Consider the following 25,991-nt stretch of genomic DNA (forward strand, 5'->3'; position numbering starts at 1 on the left):
TTGATTAAACACATTGCCAGCCACCTTCCGGCAATGAGGCGGCTCTTTTGTTTTTGAGAGCTCGGTTGATTTCATAACTGACCATTTGGGTTGCTGGACTTTTTTTGTGTTTTGTCTTTTTTGGTCGCACAGCTTGTGGGATCTTAGTTCCTGACCAGGGATTGAACCCAAGCCCTTGGCAGTGAAAACACTGAGTCCCAACCACTGGAGCGCCGTGGGTCGCTGTTTTTCGGTTTTTGTTTTTTTATTTCTTCCTGTGTTTTAAACTCCCGCCCTTATGTTTCAAGTTCACCAATAGGGAGCCCGCCAAACTCTAAGCTCCCATCCTCCACCCCAGAGAAAGCGAAACCCCAGGCCAGCATGTTCTCTTTTTCTCTCTACCGGCAACCGTGCTGTGTGGCCCCAGGTCTGCTGCGTATTTCCAGATCCTGTAAGTAATAACCCTTTATTTTTTTCAAAGGTTCCTGATGGTTATTGCTGAAGGGTGTCTCACAATCATAATAAGAACCAGAAGGGCCAGTCAATTCCCTTTGGTGCACGACACCTTTTCTCAATATTAAAAATGATTGCTAAGTCCATACTGTAACAATTTTTGCAATCTATAAGGATGGCTACCCAAAAGAAACCAAAAAAGAGCTCCAGGGCACTGTGATTTGTGTAGGCTGTAGAGGGAAGCTGCAGATCAAAGTAGTAAGTAGAAGAAACTTAATCAAAACAATACTAACAGTATTAGCAGTCAAATCAATAACAGGAAACCCAGCAGTAGTTTCAACAGGATTCAACTGCAACTGTTGGGCTTATAGAGGCTACCAGAAAAATTAAGAAAGTCAACGAGATGCACTGCTTAATTACCTATCTGACTCTAGCACTGCTTTCTTTTCCTTATTGCATTAAACATTTCTCGAGTAATACAGGCATATTGTACAAATAACAATTCCTCCTCCCCTTTCCATCTTCCTTTCCAATTCCACTCCCCAGGGTGAAATCCTTAACAATAGTTTGATGTGTATCCAAACAGGTTTTTCTGTAGCATTGTTCTCCAAGAAGTTTAAAGTTTCAAGCCAGAACTAACTTGCTTTTCACCTACTTATTAAAAGGACAAATTTCTATTGATAGACAGGCAATATTCAGCTCCCCCCCCCCCCTTGAGGCTGGAAAGGCAGCCACTAAGAGGCAAGTGCCTTCTAATTAGTTTTCTGAGAAACTGAAACCTAAAAGACAGGAGCACGTTTACCTTTGGTTTCAGGAAACCAAAAATTTAAAAAGGCGGGAAAATTCTCGTTTCCTTTCTTAAGGAAATAAAAATTTCTCCTGGGCTTGCTTTTTGTTAAGCTGCGGACACCGGAACAGGTCAGGACTCAGGTGTTTTCTCTTCAGCACCCAGACCCTAAGGAATCTTCTAATTCCCAAGGCAGGCAGAGACTACCTGGAGAGACCCGAGCCATGCCTGTTCAACAGAAAAGATGGGCTGAAAAAACGACCACAGAACCCTAAGATAAAAATCCACCCTGCGGCTAGAGACCCTTCCAGATATATCTACTTTAGGCAAGAGAGGCTGAGGTGGACCTGTTATGCCCACATTTTTCTTAAGTGAAATAGACAGGAGAACTGGCCCTTAGATGGGACTCACCTGCTAGCTGAGGCCAGGGATGCAGGATTCCAGCCAGACAACCTGACAGAGGTCTGAGACAGTGCTGTAGAGAGTTATAAGGTAGACTGATCAACGAACTATCTGGAAACAAACTTTCAGATGGGACAGGGAGGAGCTAGAGTCTTGGCGGGAAGGGGTGACTGTCAGGATTTTTTGTCAGGTACCCAATTGGTTGATCTCTACGGAAAGGGTTTTCTTGTTTTTCATAATGTATACACTTTCATTTTCAGAAAAAAAACTTAAAATATATTGACCCGGAAGCTCTGACCTAGTTGGATTTTCCAGGTTATTTTTTGCAAGTGTGTCAAAAATTCATTTAGTTATTTTGTTTACCAACATTTATTAAAGCACTGTAAAGTAACTTGCCCAACTTTATTTTTTATTTATTTTTTTAATAGAAAGTTCTCTAAGTCTTTTTATTATTATTACTGAGATATAACTGACATGTAACACTATTACTTTAAGGTATACAGCACAATGACTGATATATGTATATATTGCAAAGTGATTACTACAAAAAGTTTAGTTAACATCTGTGACCACACATAGGTACATTTTTTTCTTATGATGAGAACTTTTAAGATATACTCTTTTAGCAACTTTCAAATATACAGTAAAGTATTCTTAACTGTAGTCACCATGCTGTGCATTATATCCCAGGACTTATTTATAACTGGAAGTTTGTACCTTTTGACCACCTTAACACATTTCACCCTCCCTCCCCTCACTTCTGGCAACCACCGATCTGTTCTATGAGTTCAGTTTATTGTCATTTTTTAAGATTCCACATATAAGTAAGATCATACAGCATTTGTCTTTCTGTCTGACTTATTTCACTTAGCATAATACCCTCAAGGTCCATCCATGTTGTCACAAACGGCAATATTTCCTTCCTTTTATGGTTGAGTAATATTCCATCATATATACACACCACATTTTCTTTATCTACTCATGGACAGTTAGGTTGTTTCCACATCTTGGCTATTGTGAATAATCTTTTTTTAAAAAAATTTTTATTGGAGTATAGTTGCTTTACAATAGTGTATTAGTTTATACTGTACAGCAACTTCCCAACTTTAACAAGTTGCTTCTTCTAATCTTTTTGGAGATAGGGCACAAATGAATGTAAAATTATGAATAATTCAGCAAGTGGATGGTTGAGAAATATTTACCACTCTATAATAGGAAAAAAATCATCTGTGATAATACGTATTTTACTAGACACAGGCAACACCTACAGATATTCTGGGTATTTTCTAGACATCAATTGCCATACTCATTTTTACAACATAAATATGCTTTTATTACTGCAGCCATAGATGTAAGATGATTTTTTAGACCCAAATTAAATGAGGACAAACTACTAGAGACTATACTTAACAGCATTGATGTGGGGAAAAGAAATAAGGCAGAGGAGGTCATCTAATCCTGAGCAGGTCATAACTTCTCTGGTTTGAGTCTTCATCTTTGAAATATAAGATAGCATAATGCCTGGGGCAGACAGAGCCAGGTCTGAGGTTGTGGGTCTTCTCTGTCCAGGGTCTGATTCTTTGTTTGTTTGTGGATTGCAATTTTCTCAGCCCCGGGGGCTCGTAACCCTTCCCCATTCCATTCTTCCCCTTGGGCCCACACGCAGAGGCTCTGCTTCCCTTCTTAGACTATTATTTCCCAACCTGCGCGCTCAAGAAACCCGCCGGGTTGGGGGCCGGGAAGCAGGAAAAATGAAATCAAAGCGCCAGCTGGAGGAGGTGCAGGGCGCAGGCGCAGAGCCGAAGGGCAGGAGTGCGCGAGTGCGAGCAGTGAGCGCGGGAGAGAAGGTCTCGTGTGTGCGACTTGAGCGCGGGAGAGCGGGACTCTGTGTGTGTGTGTGTGTGTGTGTGTGTGTGATGTTACCTTAAGACTCTAAGATTATACACTAATATGTATAAAATAGATAACTAATGAGAACCTGCTGTATAGCACAGGGAACTCTACATAGTGCTCTGTGGAGACCTAAATGAAAAGGAAATCCAAAAAAGACGGGATGTATGTATACATATGGCTGATTCACTTTGCTTTACGGTAGAAACTAACACAACATTGTGAAACAACTATACGCCAAGTAAAAAATAAATAAATAAAAATCCAAGAATTTCGTGAAGAAAAAAGACTCCAAGATTAAAGACACTCACTCCAAGATTAAAGACACTCGGGTGTGTGTGTGTGTGTGTATGTGTGTGTGATGTTGCCTTAAAACTAAGATTAAAATACCTCCCTGCTACTCTTCTTAAATAATGCTTCTCTATACCTTCTTGCTACTCATCTTAAATAATGCTTCTCTAGAATGCTTTGTAAATATATATTACCAAACAAATGTTTGTAGTTATTGAGATAATTTTGACTTTCTATTAATGTTCCTGTGACTTTTTTATTAATTAATGGTTTTTCTTGTGTTGTCTAATCTTGTATTCTGGGCTAAACCCAGTTTGGGTCTGTGTGTGTGTGTGTGTGTGTGTGTGTGTGTTTAATAATAGCAATAATAATAAACTTAAATAAGCACAAAGAACAAATCTAAAAAACTCTTCTTTTGTTATCCCCAATTTTTGTTACTTCATTACCTCAAATTGACAACTGCTGGCATCTTGCCATAGTTACTTTAAGCTTTTAAAAAATTCAATAACTAAAATATTATAGATAAATTTGAGGGTCTCTTTGCCTTCTATTTCCAGTTTCATTTTTCTCTCCTTTTCTCAGAAGCAACCAACATTCTGAGTTTACTGTATATCTTTTACACTATTTTTAACACACTGTTTTACACACACACACATCCAGGAATAATATGTAATATTGCTGTGTGCATTTTTAGCTTATTTAAATTGTTTACTTTTATATGTATATTTCTGCAACTTGGTTTTTTAACTCTACATTTTGTTTCTGATACCTATGTCATTGTGTGTGTGTTTTCGTTTATTCTCTTCAAGTGGCTCACAATATTCCTTTCAGTAAACATTACCACGTTTCATTTCCTTATTTCATTATTGATGGACAGTTAGGCTATTTCCAAAACTTGGTGTTACAAACAGTGCTAAAATGACTGGTCTTGTCTCCTTGCACACATTGTTTACCCATTCACCTGTTGAAAAACATCTCGGTTGCTTCTGAATTTTGGTAGTCATGAGCAAAGCTACTATAAACATTCATGTGCAGGTTTTTGTGGACATAGATATTCAACTCTTTTGGGTAAATACCAAGGAACACAATTGCCAGATCATATGGTAACAATATGTTTAATTTTGTAAGAAGCAACTAAACTGTCTTCCTAAGTGACTGTACCATTTTTCATTCCCACCAGCAATGAATGAGAGTTCCTGTTGCTCCACATCCTCATCAACTTTTGGTGTTGTGTTTTGGATTTTAGCCATTTTAATAGGTATGCTGTGGTAGCTCATTGTTGTTTTAATTTGCAATTCCCCAATGACATATGATGTGGACATCTTTTCACATACTCCTTTGCCATCTGTGTATCTTCTTTTTTTTTTTCTGGCCGCGAGTATGGCTTGCAGGATCTTAGTTCCCCAACTAGGGATCGAACCCAGGCCCATAGCAGTGAAAGCGAGGATTCCTAACCACTGGACGACCAGGGGACTCTCCCATCTGTATATCTTCTTTGGTGAGGTGTCTGTTCAGATATTTTACCCATTTAAAAAATTGGGTTGTGTGTTTTATTGTTGAGTTTTAAGAGTTCTTTGTATATTTTGGATACCAATCCTTTATTAGATATATGTTTTAAAGAAATTTTCTCCCAGCCTGGGACGTACCTTATCATTTTCTTCAATGTCTTTTGCAGAGCAGAAGTTTATAATTTTAATGAAGTCCAACGTATCAGTTCTTTTCATGAATCATGCTTTTGGAGTTGTATCTAAAAAGTCACTAATTACCAAACCTAAGGTCACCTAGATTGCCTCCTATGTCATCTTCTAGAAGTTTTATGGGTTTGCATTTTACATTTGGGTCTGTTATCCATTTGAGTTAATTTTTGTCAAAGGTATAGGTCCGTATCTAGATTCATAGTTCTGCATGTAGATGTCCATTTTTTTCTGCACCATTTGTTGACAGGACTCTCCTTTATCCATTGAATTGCCTTTTCCCCTTTGTCAAAGATCAGTTGAATATATTTGTGTGAGTCTATTTCTGGACTCTCTTATCTGTTCCACTGATCTGTTTCATCAACATCACACTGTCTTTATCACTACAACTTTATAGTAAGTCTTGAAGTTGGTTTTGTCAGTCTTCTGACTTTGTTCTTTCAATATTGTGTTGGCTATTCTGGGTCTTTTGCCTTTCCATGTAAACCTTAGAATCAGTTTGTTGATAGTCACAAAATAATTGCTGGGATTTTGATTTGAATTGCACTGAGTCTATTGATCAAATTGGGAAGAACTGATTTCTTGACAATATTGAATCTTCTTATCCATTCACATGGACTATCTCTTCATTTCTTTAGCTCTCCTTTGATTTCCTTCAATAGAGTTTTGTCATTTTCCTCATATAGAACTTGTATATGTCTTATTAGATTTATATGTAAGTATGTCATTTCTTTTGTTGTTGTTGTTGTTCTAATGTAAGTGACATTATGTTTTAAATTTCAAATTCCAGTTGTTCATTGCTGGTATATAAAAAAGCAGTTGACTTTCATATACTAATCATGTATTCTGCAACCTTGCTATAATTGCTAATTAGTTCCAAGGGTTTTTTTTGTTTTTCTGTGGTTTTTTTTGGTTGATTCTTTGGAATTGTCTACAGGGATAATCATGTCATCTGTGAATGCAGACAGCTGTACTTTTCCCTTCCCAGTCTGTAAACCTCTTATTTCCTTTTCTTGTCTTAATGCATTAACTAGGACTTCCAGTACTATGTTGAATAAGAGTGGTGAGAGGGGATATGCTTGCCTTGTTCCTGATCTTAGTGGGAAAGTATCTAGTTTCTCACCATTAAGTGTGATGTTAGCTATAGATCTTTTAAATAAATGTTCTTTATCAAGTTGAGGAAGTTTCCCTCTATTCCTAGTTTGCTGAATTTTAGAGTTCTTTATATATTCTAGATTTGGGATATTTGTCAGGTATGTGATTTGCAAATATATTCTCCCAGTCTGTAGCTTGTCTTTTCATTTCCTTAACAGGAGGTTTCACGAAGCAAAAGTTTTAAATTTTTGATGAAGTCCAGTTTAATGATTGTTTTTCTTTTACAGATTGTGCTTTGGGTATCCTCTAAGAGCTATTTATCAAGCCCTAGGTCCTGAAGAGTTTCCCCTATCTAACCCTTTTGTTTGTGCAGAGTTCTTTTTAAATAATAGAAATGCTAGGACCTTGGGATTAACATACATACACTACTATATATAAAATAGATAATCAACCAGGACCTACTGTATAGCACAGGGAACTCTGCTCAGTATTCTGTAATAAACTATATGGGAAAAGAATCTGAAAAAGAGTGAATATATGTATATGTATAACTAAATCACTTTGCTGTACACCTGAAACTAACACAACATTGTTAATCAACTATACTCCAATAAAATTTAAAATAAATAAATAAATAATAAAGATGCTAGTGGCTTGTCTAAAAACAAAAACCAAATCAGCAAAAAGCAAAACAAACAAAAACAAAACTCTCAATCTTGTTAATTAATCAAATAATTGCTTTTTAATTTTCCAACTTCCTTCTGCCCTTCCATCTATTATTCCTGTTCTTTTGTGTTCCTCTGTGATCTGGTTCTTTTTCTAAGTTCTTTCAATGTTGATGCAAGTCACTCTGTTTAAATTTTTCTCTCTTACCAATATAGGGATTAGGGCTATGGATTTTTCTCCACATATTGTTTAAGCCATATCATGGTAATCTGATGCACCCTAAACCATACATCTCCAGCAGTAAGATTCTTTGTGTCTCTCACAGCAGTTAGTGTGCCCATGGTGAATGCTCATTGAATGTTTCCTGTGCTAAAAAGTTAATAAATGAAATGCTTCGATGGCATGCTTCAGTATATAATCAAGCAAGAGAGAAAAATGACTGTAGGTTGCAACACAACGCTAAGAGTTTTAAGAGCCCTCTCCTCACTATGGTACTGTTGAGTTTTATTGATTTGCTCAATCACTCCCAAATACAAGTATTTTTTTCCACTGATCCTTCTTTTTCCCCATTTCTCAGATCCACCTTCTGCCCTGGCCATCTTTGTTTTCCACCCTATCCACCTAAGAATGCATAATCCAAAAGTTCAACCATTTTCTTACTAATAATCTAAATTCATATGCCCTACTCACCTTTAAAAATTTTTTGGAGGCAAAAGTTTTCTTTTTTATGTCATGAATACTTCCAAACTTACAGAAAAATATAGAGAGCAATATAATGAACACCAATATGTCCACCACCCAGTTAATAGATGAAGTCAATTTTAAAACTTCTTATTATGGAAACTTTTCAAATATGCACAAAAATAGAAGGAGAGAATAGGAGAGTGAATCTCCAGTTATCAATCACCCACCTTCAATAATCATTGATCTTTTGCCAATAAGTGGTACCACTAACCACCCAGTTGCCCAAGCCAAAACCCACTTACTAAATTTTAGTCCTTTCTCCTGATCTCTATCTGTTCAATACAGAGTCATGTTAATTTTATTTTCTAAATGTCTCTCAGATATACTCACATCTCTTCATTCCCATGGCCCCTACTGTGGCCCAGGCTACCATCATCTCTCACCCGGATTACTGCAAAACACTCCCTACTGGTTTGCTCCTCTCTAACTAGTTCTCCACCTGTAATTAATAATGTGCCCCCCCTTAATAATTTATCATGCAAAAAAATTAACTTTTTTGGTGTGCAGCTCTATGAGTTTTAACACGTGAATGGATTCATATAATTACAACCACAATCAGGAAACAGAACAGTTTCATCACCCCAACAAACTCCTTTGTGTTATCCCTTTGTAGTCACACCCTTCCCTCCCCATAACCCTTGGCAACCATGGATCTGTTCTTCATCATTAATGTGTCTTTTAAAATGTCTCGGGACTTCCCTGGTGGTCCAGTGGTAGAGAATCCACCTTCCAATGCAGGTGACGCGGGTTCGATCCCTGGTCAGGGAACTAAGATCCCACATGCCGCTGGGCAACTAAGCCCGTGTGCTGTTACTGAGCTTGCATGCCTCAGTGAGAGAGCCCACGTGCCAAAAACTGCAGAGACCACACACTCTGGACCATGCGCGCCGTGACCAGAGAGAGAAAACCTGCATGCCACAACTAGAGAGAAGCCCATGTGCCACAACAAAGAGCCCATGCCACAGCAAAAGATCCTGCATGCCACAACTAAAGACCCAAGGCAGCCAAATAAATAAATAAATAAAATAATAAAATGTCTATGTGTTCATGTCACTCCCTTCCTTAAAATCCTTCTTTGGCTTTCCACTGTTGTAAGCAGCAGCCCTTTTCTAACTTTCAAGTCTCCTCTTTCACCAATTCCCATCTCCCATCCTCTGTCACTCTTTTTTTTTTTCTTAGCTCAGTGTAAACTTTTTTTAAAAATTTATTTTATTGAAGTATAGTTGATTTACAATGTTGTGTTAATTTCTACTGTACAGCAAAGTGATTCAGTTATACATATATATATATATATATATACATTCTTTTTCATGTTCTTTTCCATTATGGTTTATCACAGGATATTGAATATAGTTCCCTGTGCTATACAGTAGGACCTTGTTGTTTACCCATTACATACATAATAGTTTGCATCTACTAATCCCAAACTCCCAATCCATCCCCCCCGCCCCTCCCCGGCAACCACAATTCTGTTCTCTATGTCTGTGAGTTGGTTTCTGTTTTGTAGGTAAGTTCATTTGTGTCATATTTTAGATTCCACATATAAGTGATATCATACAGTATTTGTCCTTCTCTGTCTGACTTACTTCACTTAGTATGATAATCTCTAGGTCCACCCATGTTGCTGCAAATGGCATTATTTCATTCTGTTTTATGGCTGAGTAGTACTCCATTGAATATGTGTACCACATCTTCTTTACCCATTCATCTGTCGATGGACATTTAGGTTGTTTCCATATCTCGGCTATTGTAAATAGTGCTGCAATGAACATTGGGGTGCACGTATATTTTCAAATTATAGTTTTCTCCAGATATATGCCCAGGAGTGGGATTGCAGGATCATATGGCAACTCTATTTTTAGTTTTTTGAAGAACCTCCATACTGTTCTCCATAGTGGCTGCACCAATTCACATTCCCACCAACAGTGTAGGTCCTCTGTCACTATTAAGGTCTGGCCAGACTGAACATCTCTCTACCACTCCAATCCACTATTCCCTTTGATGATTTCAGGCCTTCCTACATACTTTTCACTCTGATTGTAATGCAATAACTCCTCCTAACCTCAAATTCCTTAACATGGCTAATTCAGATCTTAGTTTAAATGCCCTTTCCTCCAGGAATTTCCCTGTTCATATTAGGTTGATTGTTGCTGTTTGGTGCTTCCTTTCAGGGTATGTATCACACATTACTGCAATTACTCTATTCAATGTTTCTGTCCAGACTGTAAGCTCTGAGAGTCAGGGCTATGCTTATTTTTTATTTACCACTTAATTTCCAGCCCCCAGCACTTAGCAAGAACTCAATAAATATTTTAAAATATATTTTAAAATGCACTTTTGTGTACTATGCAATCTACTTCTTCATCAACATGAGATATGTATTTTAATGGTTTCAATTGCAGAATGAACATGGAGGAACATAATTCATCTTTGGTGGTAGAATCATCTTACCCAGACTTGGTCATCAATGTAGGAAAAGTAACTCTTGGTGAAAGAAACAGAAACAACCTGCAGAAAATTCAGAGAGAGCAAGAGAAGGCAAAAGTTATAAAAGCTGCATGTGCTTTATTAAACTCAGGAGGAGGAGTGATTCAGCTGGAAATGGCAAACAACGATGAGCATCCTGTGGAGATGGGACTGGATTTAGAAGAGTCTTTGAGAACACTTATTCTGTCTTCAAATTTGCAGGCTTTCTTCAAGACTAAGCAACAAGGGAGGTGTTATTACATTTTTGTTAAGTCTTGGAGCAGTGACACTTTCCCTGAAGACAGTTCCTTTAAGCCCCGCATTTGCAGCCTGAGTTCATCGTTAAACTGTAGATCTGGCACTTCTGTGCTTCCCATGGATTCAAGAGAGGCATTCAGGTTCCTGAAAACCAAGAAAATAAATGCAAAAATCTTGGGGAAAGAACCTTTTGGTAAAGTTGTCAAGGTTATACATCAAGACCTCCGTAACTCGGATCCTACTTACCTAGTTTTCCAAAAAGACCAGCTTGAATACGGTGAAATCGTGCCTTTTCCCGAGTCTCAATTCATAGAGTTTAAGCAGTTCTCTACAAAACACATTCAAGAATATGTGAAAAACATAATTCCAGTGTACATCCCTGCATTTGCAAACACTGAAGGAGGCTATCTTTGTATTGGAGTGGATGATAAGAGTAAGAAAGTTCTGGGATGTGCTAAAGAAAAGGTTGACCGTGATTCTTTGAAAAAGAAAATAGAAAATACAATATACAAATTACCTTGTGTCCATTTTTGCCAGTCTCAATGCCAGATAGATTTCACAGTCAAAATCTTGGATGTGTTAGCTGAGGGAGAGCTATATGGCTATGCTTGTGTGATCGGAGTGAAACCATTCTGTGGTGCACTTTTCTCAGAAGCTCCCTGTTCCTGGATGGTGAAGGACAAGGATATTTGCAAACTGGCAACTCAGGAATGGGTAGGCTTGCTGATGGACACAGATCCAGGTAAGATGGAGAAAACTCCCTCCCTGTCCTTTCTACTTCTTTGGAACCTGTATATTAAACAGGTTTCCCTCTGTTTCCTATGACTTTGAACTTCTCACACACACTAAATTCTGTGTTTTTTGAATCTTCAAGTATCCTACTTTCCATACATGAGAAAATTTTGTTGGGTGATGAGAAGCCCAAATGAAGTATCTTATAAAAGGCAATTTCCCACATCAGATGAAAAGAAAATTGTCTGGGGATGATTGCCTTGCAGTGGTGTATTGGAACTGGCTCTTACTGGCTCGAGAGCCATTTGTTAACTTTTCAGGAATGTTTTGAGCCAGTTGTTAAACAGTCATTGCTAAAAATTAAGTTTTATAAATTTACAGTTCAATAAATTGTATTTAAAACAAATTTAATAAATACAAAACCTAATGATTTACTACATTTTAAGATTATCTATACGCGTGAGGTTATTTACATCTACTGTATCTGTATGATGGAAATACTATAAAATGGTGTGTTATGGTGCATGTCTTCCCAACTCTGCCTTTAGTGACATCATATTGGTAGCTTAAAATTGTCCATGGTGGGAATATTTACACCACAGATATATGCATAGATAGGTGTACTAAAAGAATGTGCTATGTACTATAAAAGAAATTCAAACAAAACGATATCCAGAAACAGAGGGTGGAGACATATTGAATGGGAAACACATTCAAACTTCCAAATAACATCTCTTTTGGGATGGATTTGGCAACTTTCATATGCAATGAAGGCACTTGTCCATACAGGGTGAATGGGGTGTTATCTTGCCATTATGTCTCAAGTCATACCTAGACAGTCATATAATACACCCACTCATAAGGTCTTTTTCAGTGGTAAAGAGATGAACTAACATGTCAGAATAACATGAATTTCCCTTCTTTGTTAAGATTTTACATGGTTGTGCAACGACTTTGAATCTCAGCTGAGTCTGTCTAGCGGGCCTCCTCTTAGCAGACCAGTGTACTCCAAGAAAGGCCTGGAACATAAGAAGGATCTCCAGCGACTTTTATTTCCAGGTAGTAACTATGGTTTGCCTACTTGACACCAGCCAGTTTCTATGTTAGGATAAGGGGAGATAAACTGTTATGTTTGTTACTTAAGGTCCTGAAAGTACGCTCTGCAAAACCTATGTGTGCAAGGTGGTAATGCTACAAGCATATTGATGATAAGTAGTTTAGAAATGAACCCTCACTGACCTCATTAGCTGAGGCAATACCACATACAGAATCGAGGAACATTGTTGCCCTTAAAGACCGAAAGGTCTTGTAGTTCTCAAATAGGACTGATCATCAGTATTTCTGCTTACTTTAAAAAGTACATATACCTGCTTCCCCACTCCAGACTTCATAAATTAGAATACCTGAAGATAGCACCTTATAATGTGTATTTTTTCAAGCTACTCACAGGATTCTGACACTCATCCATATTGGAAACTTTTTATCTAGTTGAACTAGAGGCATACATTGCACTAGGAGCAAACAATTGCCCTCCTCTGCCGAATTTTCCAGAGGAGTGCAGGAAAAATATGAAACAAGAATATGAAACAAGAATAAAGTTTTATATGAAACAAGAATAAAATTATATCAAGATGGAACACAAAACAAATAAAATGAAGATCAATTACAACATCCATGAACATGTTTTGGGTTTAGGAGAAAGAGTCGTGTAAAAGCGCGAAATCACGTTTCAGAACCAAGGACAGTGCCTGTCCTCTGCTCTCATCCCTCGCTCCCACCATGACAGGCTTTAGCTATGAGTCCATTGTTGTCCTCTTTCTACACTTCTGGAGAGGAAGAACCACTTGATCAACTCTATGAAGTAAATCAGTGGCTTATCTGGCACTAGAATCTGATGCATAAACGTCCTATATATGTGTAAATGTCTATTGAGGACCATAAGTTAATAAATAATGACTGTTCAATTTAAGATTTTATTTTTCACCTTACCTAACTGAGGTCTTTGCATTCGCTTGCATATCAAATTTATATTTTAAAAACTGTCCACAATAAACAGTATTAGATCCAAGAGTAAACGTAAACATTGGTAATTATTCTCTAAACTCAGTAAACTCTGTTTTAGTAGAGCTTATTATCATGGAATAAATTATACCTAAAAACAAAATACTGGGCTTTATCCTCATAGAGTGATAACCTATTATTCTGGTATAAAAAATTAATTTTCCAGGAATTGTACCAAACATTTGAGGAACAGACACTTCCAACACTATTTAAACTTTTCCAGAGCCATAGAAAAAGAATGAAAATTCCCAGGTTATTTTTAAAATGGGAGTAACAGTAATTGCAAAACTTGACAGAGATAGCATAAAAAAGAAAAATTCAGACTAATCTTACTTGTGAATGAAGACTCAAAGACAGAACTCTAAGAACTAAAGGATGGATGAACATTAAGAGGGTTATTACTATAATCCATCATTTCTATACATTTATGCAGAAAAATTTTATGATTGTCTTCTAATATACTGAAAAAGTTTTGAAAAACATTAATATAGATTTTGATTTTTAAAAGACTCCATAAAATATGAACCTATACTTTTCTTTAAAGATTTTTTAAATTATTTTTTTAACATTTTCTTTATTCAAAGTCACAAAATTATAATCAGCCTCATCAGTTCACTCAGTCCCATGTAATTAATTTTTTTTATCTTGATCTTTTGTTAGTACTTTTATGAATTCATCAGTTTTCCATTAGAGTTATGAAAATGCTTATTCATTCAGTTCAGCAGTATAGTCAGTTACCAGAAACCTGTACTTGTCAGAGTTTTTTCCATGAATTCCTTGAAGATGAAACCCTTTTATAGGATCATTTTTGCAAAAGCATCAGAGTACACCCAGAACTGTCTGTAAATGACAAAAGACTTAAAAATGACCCCGGTTAATGATTTGATGAAAGTTCATAATAATGCAATTGACAAGGAAATTTAGTTATTTCTGAGATACACATTTTAAAGTAATAACTAGAATTATGACTTATAACATTATAACAGAACATATAAGATTTTTAGGAATTTCATGTAACGTCTGAAACATTTATATTAACATATTTCCATAGAAATAACCCAAAGAAAGTTTAGTACTAGTTTTTTGGGTTTTGTTTGTTTTTTTTTTAATTTTTAATTTAATTTTATTTTTTTATACAGCAGGTTCTTATTAGTCATCAATTTTATACACATCAGTGTATACATGTCAATCCCAATCGCCCAATTCAGCACACCACCATCCCCACCCCCGCACAGCTTTCCCCCCTTGGTGTCCATACGTTTGTTCTCTACATCTGTGTCTCAATTTCTGCCCTGCAAACCGGTTCATCTGTACCATTTTTCTAGGTTCCACATACATGCGTTAATATACAATATTCGTTTTTCTCTTTCTGACTTACTTCACTCTGTATGACAGTCTCTAGATCCATTCACGTCTCAACAAATGACTCAATTTCGTTCCTTTTTATGGCTGAGTAATATTCCATTGTATATATGTACCACATCTTCTTTATCCATTCGTCTGTCGATGGGCATTTAGGTTGCTTCCATGACCTGGCTATTGTAAATAGTGCTGCAGTGAACATCGGGGTGCATATGTCTTTTTGAATTATGGTTTTCTCTGGGTATATGCCCAGTAGTGGGATTGCTGGATCATACGGTAATTCTATTTTTAGTTTTTTAAGGAACCTCCATACTGTTCTCCATAGTGGCTGTATCAATTTACATTCCCACCAACAGTGCAAGAGGGTTCCCTTTTTTCCACACCCTCTCCAGCATTTGTTGTTTGTAGATTTTCTGATGATGCCCATTCTAACTGGTGTGAGGTGATACCTCATTGTAGTTTTGATTTGCATTTCTCTAATAATTAGTGATGTTGAGCAGCTTTTCATGTGCTTCTTGGCCATCTGTATGTCTTCTTTGGAGAAATGTCTATTTAGGTCTTCTGCCCATTTTTGGATTGGGTTGTTTGTTTCTTTAATATTGAGCTGAATGAGCTGTTTACATATTTTGGAGATTAACCCTCTGTCCGTTGATTCATTTGCACATATTTTCTCCCATTCTGAGGGTTGTCTTTTCGTCTTGTTTATGGTTTCCTTTGCTGTGCAAAAGCTTTTAAGTTTCATTAGGTCCCATTTGTTTATTTTTGTTTTTATTTCCATTACTCTAGGAGGTGGATCAAAAAAGATCTTGCTGTGATTTATGTCAAAGAGTGTTCTTCCAATGTTTTCCTCTAAGAGTTTTATAGTATCCGGTCTTACATTTAGGCCCACCTCCTAAAGATTTAGTTTTTAAGTTAAATTTAATTTTTTTAATAAATTTATTTTATTTATTTCTTTTTGGCTGCATTGGGTCTTCGTTGCTGCACACAGGCTTTCTGTAGTTGTGGCTCTTCATTGCGGTGCGCAGGCTTCTCATGGCGGTAGCTTCTCTTGTTGCGGAGCAAGGGCTCTAGGCATGTGGGCTTCAGTAGTTGTGGCACACGGGCTCAGTAGTTGTGGCAACTAAGCATGGGCTTAGTTGCTCCGCGGCATGTGGGATCTTCCCAGACCAGGGCTTGAACCCGTGTGCCCTGCATTGGCAGGCAGATTCTTAACCACTGTGCCACCAAGGAAGCCCTAGATACTTCTTTAACATTATACTTATACCTATATATCTATGTCTATCAATATCCCCCAAAGACCATTATGTTAATTGGGAGATATTAGAGGCATTCTATTAAATTTGGGAACAAAACCATCATTGCACTGCTACAACTTTTGTGCAATATTAATTAGCCAATGCAATTAGATAAGAGAAAGAAATTAGAGGGATAAAAATTGAAGAAGATAGGACTATATTCAAGAGAGCCTAATGAAAAACACTATAAACAATAAAAGAATTCAGATTGAATATAAATAATGTTATTAATAGAATTATATGAAGCATATGTCAAAATTAATATGCAAAATTCATTATCCTGCTATAACAAACAAATCAAAGAAAATACCCAATTTTCTATAGCAACAAAAATTTAAAATATCTAAGATAAACCAGTTTGAGAAAAATTTTTAAACAATAGTGAAGGACACAGAAGAAGGATAAAATGGAAACACATGTCATGTTCTTGAAAGGAAGAAAGCTGTCAGTTTTCTCTAAGTTATTTTATAAACTTAATTAGATATCAATAAAAAAAACCCAAGAGATTAACTTAATTTAAACAGTCTTATCCTAAATTTCCAGTGGAAAAATAAACAAGCAAGAAGAGCCAGGAAATAAAAACCTGAAAAAGAAGAGCAAAAAGAGGGGCTATCCAGATATTAAATCATTATAAAGCCTCAAATAAAAATAGAGTTGTATTGGCATATAATTAGATCAAGGGTACAGGATAGAAGGTCCAGAAATAGTTGCAAACACATCAGAATTTAGTTCGTGATGGAATTGGCCTCTCAAGTGGAGAAGAAAAGATGTTTCAATAAAGAGATATTGGGAAAACTGGGTGGCAGTTTATTTTAAAAAAGATGGATTCACGCTTTATGACATATACCAACATAAGCTCTAAATCGATCAAGAGTTTAAAAAAAATTAAAGCCATAAGTGTTCTAGAAGAAGACATTTGTAAACGCCTTTATACTTTTGGCATGAGGATTAGAAAAGTCAAGATTCAAAATCCAAAAGCCGTGAAAGTAGACTGATATATATGATTACATTAAAGATAAGCATTGTGCATGGCTAAAGCAACTAAGTAGAAAGTCAAAGGGCCACTGACCAGCTAGGAAAAATATTTGCAACTCATATTACAAACAAAGGGCCAATGTCTCTAACATATCAATATAAACAGCTTCCAAAAGCCGATAAGGATAAAGAACAACTTAAAAGAAAAATCAACTGGGCTTCCCTGGTGGTGCAATGGTTAAGAATCCGCCTGCCAAAGCAGGGGACAGGGGTTCGATCCCTGGCCGGGGAAGATTCCACATGCCGCGGAGCAACTAACCCCGTGTGCTACAACTGAGCCTGCGCTCTAGAGCCCGCGAGCCACAACTACTGAAGCCCGCTCGCCTAGAGCCCATGCTCTGCAACGAGAGAATCCATCGCAATGAGAAACCCGCGCACCACAATGAAGAGTAGCCCCCGCTCGCCACAATGAAGAGTAGCCCCCGCTCGCCACAACTAGAGAAAGCCCACGCACCGTAACGAAGACCCAACACAGCCAAAAATAGAAACAATTAAATTAATTAATTAAAAAGAAAAATCAACAAAATCAGTTCAGAGCAAATAAAATTCAAATGGCTTTCAAACATTTGAAAATATGCTTAATATTAATCAAAATAAGAGACTTGCAAATTAAAACAAGCTATCATTTTTATCTATTGGATTGTGAAAAATAAAAAAATCTGACATCTTTTATATGCTGTGCTATGGGGAAACAAGCCTTCTCGTACATTACTGGCAGGAGTGCGTATTGGTACAACTCCATTGGAGGACAACTTGGTAATATCTATCAGAATTACAAATGCATTTACCCTTTTACCCAATAATCGCACTCCTGGGACTTTATTCTTTATATATACCTGCATACATGCATACAGAATATACAAGGTTACTCATTGTAATATTCTCATAATAGCAAAAGGTTGGGGGGAAACACTCAAGAACCCATCAACAGGGACATATGTCACATCCATAAGATGGCCTGTTAGACAACTGTGGGAAAAAATAAGGAAGTTCTTTATGTACTGATATGGAAAGATCTGGACAGTTTGCTACCTATTGTGTAAGAAAGGGGGACATATTTGCTTGTATTTGCACAAAAGTTTTGGAAGACTAGCTGAGAAACTGAAAAACAAAAAGGGTCTGTGTTAGAGGAGTAGGATGGGCTTGGGAAGGGAGGAAATGGAGTGAATAGAAAGAGGAATGTTTTGGTATTTGGACTATGGGACTGTATTGCCTAACTAAAACCATTTTTTGAAGCAAATTTTCATTTTCAGAGACCGCTATCATTAGATTCTGAGCTCTCACAGTGGTAACTAATCAGTTCGGTTTTGGTTTTGCAACTGGACTCCAAATACTAAGAATAGGGATGTCCTCACTACATTAATTATTACTATTGATTGACAGTAGTTTAGCTTCAGATTAAACACTGTAAATCTTTCTTTTGAAAAAAATGCAATGACTGTCTGAAAAAGAAATTTTGTCTATACCTGGAGTGATGGGTTCTAGAGAAAGTCAGGGGTTAGAGTAGTAGATCAGATTCAACCAACCCCCAGCGACCTTCATCCTGATGTCCTAAACTGTTAGGAGTCCTCACCTGATTTCCTGTAGTTGGAAAACCATCAGTCTGGACACTTCAGTGCTCTGTTTTTAAAGATTTCCCTAGATCACCTACTGTATAGCACAGGGAACTCTGCTCAATATGCTGTAATCTAAATGGGAAAAGATTTCGAAAAAGAATAGATACATGTATATGTATAACTGAATCACTTTGCCGTACACCTGAAACTAACACAACATTGTTAATCAACTATACTCCAATATAAAATATTTTTTTAAAAACCACATACACACACACAAAAAAAGATTTCCCTAGATCCATGAAGAGAGTAGTGCCTAGTATGGATACAAAGTTCTGTGGGAACTCTGAGGAGAGAACAGACGTGGGAGTTCTAGAAGAAATGAGAGGAATCTATCAGGTGACAAAAGTAGAAGAGGGCATTCAAGTCTCAGGGCACGCCTACACAAAGGCACAGAGGCCCCAAGTCACATGGAGAGTGGTAACTACTCTGGTGCACGTGGAGTGGTGGACATTTATTGACACCTAGTCTGGCCCCTATAATTGGTTAAGTGCCATGTGGAATATCAACGAAATGAAAGGGACACTTCTTGTCTTCACATAATTTCCTTAGGAAGCATGTCCCATTATATAATTAAAGAAAAATAAGACCTATTTGACAATGAGGCAAAAACATATTTGCTAGGAACATCAAATGCTTTAGTGACATTGTCCGTTTAGCAGGCAGGGGTAGTCTGTGTGGCTTGCAAGGCCACAGTAGAGACAACAGAGGGTCTGGTGTCTGAGACAGCACTGGGTCCAGACGCTGGCTCTGCCATTTCCCAGTGGTGCGACCATAGGCAAGGCACTTGACCGGTTTGAGTTCCCATTTACTCATATGAAAAAGAGAACAGTAAGTATATCTGCCTTGCAGAATTGTGAGAACCATAGATGTGTGCAAACTCCCTGGTACAAATGATGTGTTTTCTTATTTTATACTTTTTTAGTTTATACTTCCTTTGGTTTCTAAAGCTGCATTTTAAACATATCCTTATATTACCCTATTCCATCCATCCCAAGATGCATGTTTCCCCCAGCCTTTTAACATCTCCAAAATCTGGATGTGTCTCATAATAGAGTCCATCTCCTACTCACCATCATCCAGGTTGCAGGCAAAATCAAGTTGTGCAAACACCTGGTACAAGTGTGAGAACACCACCACAAGGAACAATAAACAACTACCAATGAAATATGGGTAATTTCACTGGAAATTAACCCTACAGATCCAGATTCTGGTGTGTGATCTGACACCACCACAACAGGATGACAACAATCTCTTCATTTTTTCCCTCCCTTTGGAACAAATGATCATTGACGTAAGTTTAAAACCCTACAGTGCAAGTTTATTCTCATGTCACAACATTGTTCCCTGCTCCTTCATGACAAAGGCTAGACTCTTGTGATAGATGCATTATTACATAGATCTGTAAGTGAGTGATGCTTCAGGAGAGTTATCTCAGGGTCTAATCTTAGGATCTCCCAGTGGAGGGCTGCACAGAGGTCCCTCCTAGTAAAGTTTTCATAGCTCCATCTTCTCCACAGATATTTAATGAGCACCTTCTTCCTGGGAGGGCTCTTCCTACCTCCATCAATGGGGACTGTTAAGGGACATTTTGAGATTCAGGTGCTTTAAGAGTAGGAAGGGAAAGAGAACTAACATTTCTCAAGCAGCTACAACGAGCAGATACCTTTATGCTATTTCATTTATTCCTCACCGTAAGAGATGTGCTATTTTTGTAAATGTGGATTTTTGTTTGTTTTACAGATGAGGGAACAGAGTCTTAGAGAGGTTAAGGAGTTTTCCGAGGTCATAAACGTAATAAGCACATAGGCTTAGATGAAGCGTGCCAGACTTTTCAAGGCTTCTTTTCCTTCACTGTAATATAATAATATTGGCAAAAGAATGTATACAAAAATAAGTAATATCATAATTAATAAAATTAATTATAATTAAGTATAAGTATAGTAATTTTGATTAATTACAATTAATCATTAAAATAAGTGTGATTTTTGCCACTAAATTTATAATTCTTTCCATATCTAGTGCTACCGGGACGTCTGAAATATACTCCCAGATCCCTCTGGAAGGAGCTGTCTTCACAGAATGAAGGTTTGGAGGAATTAATAAATAAGCAAATATATCCATTCTCCCAGGGAATTTTAATCCTTTCTAGAAGCTGGGCTGTGGACCTGAACTTGGAAGAGAAGCAAGCAGTCATCTGTGATGCTCTGCTGATAGCATGGGACAGTCCCCCCATTCTCTACACCATTCTCAGGGAGCAGGATGCAGATGAGCAGTCCTATTGCACCAGCACCGCCTTCACTCTGAAGCAGAAGCTGGTGAACGTGGGGGGCTACTCTGGAAATCTGTGTGTCATTTCCAAGGTCCTCCACCTGCGTCCTGAGAGCAATGCAGAGTCCTCAGAGGGTGCGGCATCCCTGATTGATTACCCTAGGTCCTATTACTTTGCAAACACTCAGCAAATGGAAGCGTTGCTGCAGTCCCTCGTGATTGTCTTGCTTGGCTTCAGATCTTTCTTGAGTGACCAGCTTGGCTGTGAGGTTTTGAATCTGCTCACAGCCAAGCAGTATGAGATCTTCTCAAAAAACCTCCGCAAGAACAAAGAGTTGTTTATCCATGGCTTACCTGGCTCAGGGAAGACGATCATCGCCGTGAAGATCATGGAGAAGATCAGGAATATGTTTCACTGTGAGGCAAATGAAATTCTCTACATTTGTGAGAACCAGCCTCTGAGGAAATTTATCAGGTAAGCAGTTGGATCTTCTGTTTTTCTTTTGGCCGCGCCCCACGGCTTATGGGGATTGAACCCAGGGCCACGGCATAGAAAACACCCAGTCCTAACCACTGGACGGCCGGGGAAGTCCCAAGCAGTTGGATCTTACTGTCAGCAAATGAGGTGCAGTCTAAATTCCCTCCGAATCACCTTGTTCCTTTTTAAAATTATTAATTATTTTTAATTTTTTTTTCAATTAATTAATTTATTTTTGGCTGCACTGGGTCTTCATTGCTGCACACAGGCTTTCTCTAGTTGCGGCCAGTGGGGGCTACTCTTCGTTGAGGTGCTCGGGCTTCTCCTTGCTGTGGCTTCTCTTGTTGCAGCGCTCGGGCTCTAGGGTGCCCAGCCTTCAGTAGTTGCAGCAGGCAGGCTTAGTAGTTGTGGCGCACGGGCTTAGTTGCTCCGTGGCATGTGGGATCTTCCTGGACCAGTGATCGAACCCGTGTCCCCTGTATTGGCAGGTGGATTCTTAACCACTGTGCCACCAGGGAAGTCCGTGAATCGCCTTGTTCCTTGAGAGTAAGATGGTAAAATGATTGTGACAACAGTATCGTGTTCATAGGAGTATGATAGAGTAATTTTCCTCCTTTATTGACTCAGAGAAAACCTGAATGTGTCTTTTTAATTTTTACAGTGACAAAAAAATCTGCCATGCAGTGACCCGGAAAACCTTCATGAAAGATGACTTTCAAAAGATTCAACACATCATCATCGATGAAGCTCAGAATTTCCGCAGTGAAGATGGGGACTGGTATGGCAAGGCGAAAACCATCACTCAGAGAGACAAGGATTGCCCAGGAATTCTCTGGATCTTTCTAGACTACTTTCAGACCAACCACGTGGAGTGCAGCGGCCTCCCTGCTCTCTCAGCCCAGTATCCAAGGGAAGAGCTCACCAGAGTGGTCCGCAACGCATATCAAATAGCCGAATACTTACAACGTGTATTGCAGGAGGTCAGAAAAAATCCTCCACCTAACATCCCCCCTGGGTCTCTGCAGATGCTTCTTGAAGCTGATTGGGCTCAGGGTGTTCAGGGAACCTTAAATATTGAGGACAACTTGACTCTGAATAAAATAGTGACACATGTGGCAGACACTTGCAAGCTTCTCTTTGAAAGGGGCTATTCTCCCAAGGATGTCGCTGTGCTTGTTAGCACCACAAAAGATGTGGAGTGTTACAAGCAGGAGCTCTTGAGAGCGATGAGGAAGATAAGGGTAGTGCGCTTCAGCGATGCAAGTGACATGTCAGGTGATCACATTGTGTTGGACAGTGTCCGAAGATTCTCTGGCCTGGAAAGGAACATCGTGTTTGGGATCCATCCAAAGACAGTTGAGCCAGCTATCTTACACAACATTCTTGTCTGTCTGGCATCCAGAGCAAATCAACAGCTACATATTCTGCGGCTCCCTGACGTTTAGGAAGAATTCCAAACCAAAACAAGATGAAGCGATTACTATGTAAATGTCCATAGGTGACAATCTGCTTGGTATTGGGAGAAACTTCTCTTTTCTGTTCATAGGTCAGCTAGAGATTTGGGCAGAGCTGACACACAGAATTTGGAACTTTCCCTCTCTGGCTCTCTCCTTTCAGGGATTCCTCCCCTACCCCCTTTCAGCAGTTATTGTCCCAAACTCTGTCCCCGATTCTTCCAGCCAGAATGATAGTGGTTTTCTGAAGGAGCTTTAACCACCCTGCGGTTAAAAACCATAAAAACAATACACTCGTCCTGTGGCCATTCTTTCTTCTAAGTCTGGACCTCCACAGTGCAATTTTTTGTTTTTTAAAATTTGTCCAGGGTTTATATTTATCTGCAGAAGGGTGGCCTAGTAGAAACTACCTTGGCCATACCAGAAGCAGAATTTTTGGTTCCTGAATTCTTGACATTTCTCTTTGCTATATTGATCCAGGACTTGGGAGATTCCCAAGATAATTCAAACTGTGACCAAGTGGGCCTTAACAATTTTGACAGAACAGAGAGCACTGATACAATTATTTAATCCTTTAAAACTGTAATCTCCATTTTTTTTTTTTTTTGCCCTCAGAATAACCCAGATCAAGCTTTAAGTGTGATAGTAAGCATTAATTGTCACTTTACTGAGAAATTATAGGCCATTAGAAAACAAAAATAAAGCCGTTTTCTCTGGCTTTCAGTGAGAGATAGCATTAGGAACCAAAATCTGGTTCTAAAGATACACATAGGCCATTAAGTAAACAGAGCTAGGAAAGACACAGTCTTTACAGATCAACTTCTCAACTCAGCTCTACGTATTGTTCTATAACGTATCAACCTAAATTTTAAGTCAAGTACATTCTTGAACTGTATTTTTCCGCTTTACTTTTATATTTTGGTGGGCTACAGTTATGGACTGAATGTTTGTGTCCCCCCGAAATTCATAGGTTGAAGCCCTAACGTTTAGTGTGGCTGTTTTTGTAGATTTGTAAGGAAGTAGTTACAGCTAAATGAAGTCATAGGATGGGGCCTTGATCTCATAGGATTAGAGTCCTTATGAGAAGAGACACCCAAGAGCTCTCTCTGTCCCTCTCTCTGTGCACACATAAACAAAAGGTCATGTGAGCACAGAGAGAGATGGCGGCCACCTCCAAGCCAAGAGAAGAAGCCTCAGAATGAAATTAATCCTACTAACACCATGATTTTGGACTTCCCAGCATCTAGAACTATGTGAAATATATTTCTGTTGCTTAAGCCACCCTGTCTGTGGTATTCTGTTATTGCAGCCTGAGCAGACTAATATAGTCACAGAATTATTCTTTGAACTAAAACACATCATTGTTATCACTTAATAATGCTAATACAATGACTTACTTTTCTGTTTATACAAAACATTTAAAAAATGTTTCTAATCTAAAAAATAACAATAAAATATTTGTATAACTAATGGAAATTTAAACATTACATAATATTCCACATATTAGTAATCCTAGTCTACTGATTTCCTCCATATTACAAGTTGTGAATTTTTCTGCCTGTCTTTCTCCTATCTGTGTTTACTCAGGGAATTCCAGCCTCTTGCCTTGAAACCGTAGGCTCTTCTAACTTCAGCAAAATAAAATATATCAGCAAAATAAGGGAAAAAAATGTTCTTTCTTTCCGACTACATTAAATCAGATACAACTCTGCACCAAACAGTTATCCTTGTAAATGTTGTTTCTAATAAATTGGTTTTGTAAGATCCCTGGACTTGAGTTGCAGTGTCTGTGAAAGTAATTCTTTAGAAGTCTAATTCTGGAGCGAAGACTGCCACCATGTCCTGCCGCCGTCCACCGCACAGGGTGGGGTGTTGCTCCAGGACCTTGCTTCAGACGTGTAAGCTCCCACATCCATTAAACCATTGATGTGTCTGTTGCTGACCCTGGGCTCTTTCTTCAGTCTTGAAGGTGGACAAGCACAGGCATTGTAGGCCTGCGGGGTGCAGCCCAATAATTGGTGGAGCCAGCCAGGAGACCGAGGAAACTCCCACGAGCGCCAAGATGTCGGAAAATACAGGATGGGGAATGGAAAGTTGCAGGGGCCGTCCACCAGCGTGTGGGGCCCGAAAGTTGCAGGGGTGATCCTGAGGTGGCTGTCCTTGCTGAATGGGGGCTCCCAAGAGATCTGGAGAATAATGGCCTCCAACGGCTCTGCTATTGAATCAAATGAGCATATTGTATCAAATGAGCTAAGCTATCTTTCTGGAAGGAATTGGTATTTCTCTTGTGCCTCTGAGATATAAATGATCTACCTGGGCTCTCTGGAACTTTAATCTTATGTGATCTCTAAGAGTAAAGGAGAAAAAATAGCTTTTAGGTAAACTCTATAGAAATAATTATGTTTTGGGAATGTCTATTTAAAGTAGTCTCTCTAGATTTTGGTAACTTGAAAATAAAGTTGAAAGAAGAGAATTCATGGGTCATTTCAAATAGGATAAAATATTAATTGCTGGGCGACTCTAAGTTAATCTACCTTTGCCTGCTTAGGAGAGGACGACTCAAGCATTAAGTTTTCCATTCAGGAAGTGCACAAATACTTGCTTCTTGGTTTTTGCCAGAGATTAAGGTGTTCAAGGGTTAAGGTTATAATCAGTCATAATTCCTGTAACCAAGTTTCTTTATTGATTACATTGTGGTCAGGTGTTTAACTGTGCCTTTTAAGTCTTTTGTCATTTGTAGACAGTTATTGTTGTACTCTAATGTTTTGGCAAAAATGCTTCACCTTCAAGAAGAGTCATACCATTGTAAAGCAATTATACTCCAATAAAGATGTTAAAAAAAAAAAGATTCATAGGAAGGACTTTTTGACCATAACAGGTCTTTGATAAATTTCAGATCATACTGCTGAACTGGGTAAGAACTTAAAGAATCCTAATGGAAGACTTAATGGCTTCATAAAAA

At 38.2% G+C, this 25,991-nt stretch overlaps 1 protein-coding gene across 1 annotated transcript; it reads left to right on the top strand.

Annotated features, from left to right (window-relative positions):
* The first annotated feature begins 363 nt into the window (after positions 1–363).
* SLFN11 (schlafen family member 11) lies at positions 364–25,835 on the top strand. The gene is made up of 5 exons (XM_068530860.1): positions 364–430; positions 10,404–11,467; positions 12,388–12,516; positions 20,849–21,572; positions 22,237–25,835. The coding sequence occupies exons 2-5, from the start codon at positions 10,405–10,407 to the stop codon at positions 23,018–23,020; spliced, it is 2,700 nt and encodes an 899-aa protein (XP_068386961.1). The 5' UTR covers positions 364–430; position 10,404; the 3' UTR covers positions 23,021–25,835.
* The last annotated feature ends 156 nt before the right edge of the window (positions 25,836–25,991 follow it).

This window comes from Eschrichtius robustus, chromosome 20 (genome assembly GCF_028021215.1).
Source record: "Eschrichtius robustus isolate mEscRob2 chromosome 20, mEscRob2.pri, whole genome shotgun sequence".
In the NCBI taxonomy this organism is placed as follows: Eukaryota; Metazoa; Chordata; class Mammalia; order Artiodactyla; family Eschrichtiidae; genus Eschrichtius; species Eschrichtius robustus.